Source organism: Gavialis gangeticus, unplaced genomic scaffold (genome assembly GCF_001723915.1).
Source record: "Gavialis gangeticus isolate Ggan-Ray unplaced genomic scaffold, GavGan_comp1, whole genome shotgun sequence".
Lineage (NCBI taxonomy): Eukaryota > Metazoa > Chordata > Crocodylia > Gavialidae > Gavialis > Gavialis gangeticus.
In genome coordinates, this window is record NW_017729027.1 from 46,948,677 (window position 1) to 46,953,171 (window position 4,495).

Below are 4,495 nucleotides of genomic sequence, written 5' to 3' on the forward strand. Positions count from 1 at the left end.
CCCCCCCCCAGCTTGGCAGTCGGCCGTGGGGGGGACCCTGGGTTCCTCCCCAGACCCAGGAAGCATCAATCGCTCAGCCGGGGGGAGGGTGCCCTCCACGTGCTCACTAGTGGACCTGGAAGTGCTTTGGGTCCGCCTTTTGGGTCTGCTGCCGAGTGTGCTGGGGACCCCCTGTGCTGCTGTGGGACACTTGATCCACCCCAGCATCTCAGCATTCCTGAACCGCCTGGTACCTTGAGGTATGTAAACGTTTAAAGCTGTGCCTAAGTCTGAATCGTCAAACCTTTCCGAATCTGTCTGAAACAATTTGGAGGGTTCCAATTTGATTTGGAGAGATTGAAGGGTCTCCTGATTCAATTCGGATTCAGAGATTTGGCCACTGAATTGGGCCGAACCTCCACCTAATCAAATCAACAACTGAAGTTTCACACAGCCCTAATACATAAGTATGTGTGCTTATAACACACAGTATCTTGTTGCACTTCCTTTAAGCAAAGATTATAACTTGGAAATATATTGATTACATTCATACTATTAATGGCCATCAAACTCTTTCCAAACTTAATAAAATGAAATTGTTGGACAAGTAACCTCAAGCAGTTTAACATACTATACTGTTTCTGATCTAAAGTGGAAGAAATTACATTAGGATTAAGTGTGTTCCTTAAATATTGATACTTCAACAAAATTACAGAATCTGGATGAAAAGAATCAACATACCACCAAGATGGTATGTCTGTTTTTAAAAATACAAGCTAGAGTTTAGTGCAGTTGCAGACTTTGCTAGGCTTTACTTTCAAAGAGCTAGCAGAGCTAGTCAGTGGGATCATCTCTAAGTCAGCATTACTATTCCAGGTAACTAAAAGTATCAGATTGTGGCCCAGAATACTGTAAATGTTAAGTGGCTTTGTTTTGTTCTTTTTCTAGAATGTTTATTTGGAAACTCAGGAAAATTCTTCTATTTTTTTTCTCTTTTTCCTATATCTGATTTTATTATATCTAACAGTCAACCAGAAGAGCTTTTACTGTAATTTGTATTTAAAAAAAAAAAAAAGAGGGGGAGCACCCTTCCTGAATTTATACCATTTTTTAGAGCCTACGTCCTGCAAGCTACGCAAGAATCCACTCGCATGGAGCACCTTCAGAACCTGACTGACTTCTTCAAATCTCAGCAGAGAAAGGGGGATCAGTTTGTTCTAAGCAAATGGCAGACCCGTTTTGTAGGCCTTAATCTCTTGCTCAGGATATAAAATCATGCCTAAACCTTTTCATATGAAAAGTATGTCAAAATAATCGTATTTTTAGTATCAATTTAAATGTTTTCCTTTAACAAGGGAAAGGGAAGAGGCGCTTTTTGATAAAGTTACCCTTGAACATTTCATACTTAGAATGAAGAGTATTGCTAATCTGTTTTAGTAGCTGAAGAGGTGAAAATATGATAGAGAAGGGAAGTGCTGTATGAAGATAATAAATAATTTAACCTAATGATGCACTTGAGGACTTGTTAAATAGTTAGCGATATTTTGTGGTAGCTTTCTATAACCAGGAGACCTTAAAAGTGGCAAATTAACAAGGAAAGGATTTGTTATAATAGCTATTTAATTTTGGAAGATAGTTTTCTGTAGCAGTCAATCTTTTATTTCTTTTGGGTTGATTTGGCAGAACCAGGTTGCAAACATTTATTCCTTGGTATCTTGAATATAGGGAGAAGTTATCAGTGTTTTAATAGTATCACATTTCTATTTTTCTTTAGAACTAATCTAAAATTAAAAGAAGATGTGAAGTCAGAAAAGAAATCTGGATTTTGGGACAGTTTGGTGATAAAACAGAACATCCAGTCCAGAAAACCAGATGAAATTGAAGGCTGGGACCCACCACAGATCACTGCTGGAGAACCCGTCAGTGATGCAGCAAATACTTTAGGTGACTATACATCCTGGTCAGGCTGGGAAGATGAGACAAAAAGCTCCACAAAATATACAAACCTGGCTAGCTCAGGAAACAGTTCCAGGTGGAGTATCAAATCAGCTGGAAAGCTGGTTAGTATTAGACGACAAAGCAAAGGTAACCTTACCGATAACTGGGAAGAACTAGAATGACATTTATAAGATGAAATAATAAATAAGAGTAGAAAGTTTCCATGATTTACATGTATATTTAAACCAAAATCAAATTTGCTCTATATTGCACCTTTATACAATACCTTGTTTTATTCAGATTGTTACAAATTTTTGCTCACCTCTTAGTGAACTTTCTTATTACATTGTTGGATAGTTGCATTTTCCACACTGAAAAGAGTAGAGAATCTATTTTGTGCCTATATTTCACATTCAGACTCTGCAGTACGTTGGGTTGTTAGTTTACCAAAAAAATAATTCCTTCATGAATGTATACACTGGTTGTAAATTTGACTGCCTTATGTAGGAACTTCCACTAGCCTAAGATCCTGGGTTTTTTGATACTTGAGGATCATGTTAAGAAGGTTTTATTTTTGATGCTGTTCCTTTAAATAGCAGTGCTGATCTGCAGCTTGCCACAAAATGCTTACAGTTGGTATACTTTTTTAGATTTCTAGTGTGAGCGTATGCTTCAGCTTGTGGACTCTAAGATGCTTGATCATTACAATGCTCTACTGTAAAGTACATGACATGGGAGAATATCACATTAATGTAAAATCTCTTCTTCCATTACCAGAACTTCACAGTTAGATCAAAATGGGTCTTCCAAAGTTTATGCTGAATGTTTTTTTTTTTTTTAAATATATAAAAAGGTTCGGTTTTAAAAAGAAAAGAAGAATGCCATGTTAAAATATAAGTAATTATTAAATATCAGGAAAGCAGAGGTTACAGTTGAATCCAGGTAAAGAGGAATCCAGTGCTCAGAATCCTTATACTTCAATTTGTTGTATTACTTCTCATGGAGGAGCAATTGTTGCTGTTTCTGTTCAAGCTTGTCCATTTCTACTCCAGTTTAATCCTGATCCTATGTTCATTGTTTTTCTAAAGCACAGATTTGATGGTTGCTTTTGATATTTTCAGGGTAGCAGAAATTGCAAATATGTGCATGTCCACACTTCTGAAACCTGTTTATTACAGGAGTACCTGATTAGCTATTGATTCTTATTTTTAGTAAAAAGGAATCGGATGTTAAACTTTACACAAGATATTTGTGATGGTATGTAAAACACTAGAAATGCCTCTTTTTGGCATACTGTTAATTGGAAATGAGCAATGTGCCCAGTATCGGATATAAAACTATTTTCCATTATATTTATACATAGATGCATTAGTATGGTATTAATGCCAGTGCAGGGGATGGGGAGCTCACTGTTTCATGTGGTACTGACATGGGGATTCTTTTTTGATCTCAACTGTGCAACTGGAATGACAGAGCCAGAAGCTGGCTTACTGTCTCTGCTGCTGGTCTTCTGTGCTTATCCTTAAATTTACGCCAGACAGCATAGAAGGATCAAATGACAGTTTCAAACAAAATCAAAACCTTTAAGAAATTAAAATGCATTGTTAATATGTAATGGATATCTTGTATAAGTATTTTCATACAAAGGGTTTCCGAAGGAGAAGGGATGCACATTTACTTTTATTTTTGTCCCTCCACTACCACGTTACTCCTTTTTCACCCTTCCATCCATATATTACATATGCATATGTCCTTTTGGTTTACACTTGCTAAATGGATATTCCTTTAAATTTCCTATCTAAATGTGCCTGTGGGGAAACAGTGGGGTAAAGCATGTCTCTCTCTCTCTCTCTCTCTCTCTTTTTTAATTGGACTATTATGATATGCTGTTTTTCAGATTATATAAAGGAATATCAGTGCTTAGCTGATATTCCTTTATAAGAAGAGGGTCTTGTAGCTTGCAAGTGCATCAATTAAAAATATATAAGTAGAGAAGAGAGGATTGGAGGTCTGTTATGTTCAGGGATCCTGGTTTTCTCTGATTTAAAAAAATCCTCAATCCACATTTTTCCATGATTTTAAAATGAAACACCACTAATATCTATCATCTGTATCTATACCTATCTATATATTAGTGGTGTTTCATTTTAATCATGGAAAAATGTGGTTTTGGGTTTACTTTTTTAACCAAAAATTGGGGATTTTTTTTAATTGGAGAAAACCAGCATCCCTGTTATGTTGCACTAGTTAGCCTGGTTAGGAACAAAAGATACATTTGCCTTTGTATGTAACAGGTTTGTACAGACTTTTATGTTTTGGGTGTGATTATAGAAAGTGCTTGATACTTTCAGGTAAGGAATGCTGTAATTTACAGTTTAGGAAGTGTCTTTATAGAGCAGGAGCAGAAGTGTGGCATGTTAACAGTTGGTACTGACCTAAAGGGGTGGAAGTAAATCTGCTAGAAACCCTGGAAGTTTACTGAGGATGTTTATTTTTCCCTTTTGTGGAAGCCCTATTTATACTGTGACCAGTAAAAGTTTTGCCTTGCACATAATACTGTCAAGTGCCTGTATCTCAC

General features: G+C 36.5%; 1 protein-coding gene across 1 annotated transcript in view; it reads left to right on the top strand.

The window, feature by feature from the left end:
• Positions 1-3,995, top strand: part of TDRP (testis development related protein) — a 74,806-nt gene extending 70,811 nt beyond the window's left edge. The window contains exon 5 of the mRNA XM_019520622.1: positions 1,754-3,995. Within this exon, the coding sequence (XP_019376167.1) occupies positions 1,754-2,099 (346 nt within the window). The 3' untranslated portion in view covers positions 2,100-3,995. The remainder of the gene's footprint in view (positions 1-1,753) is intronic.
• Positions 3,996-4,495: the final 500 nt, after the last annotated feature.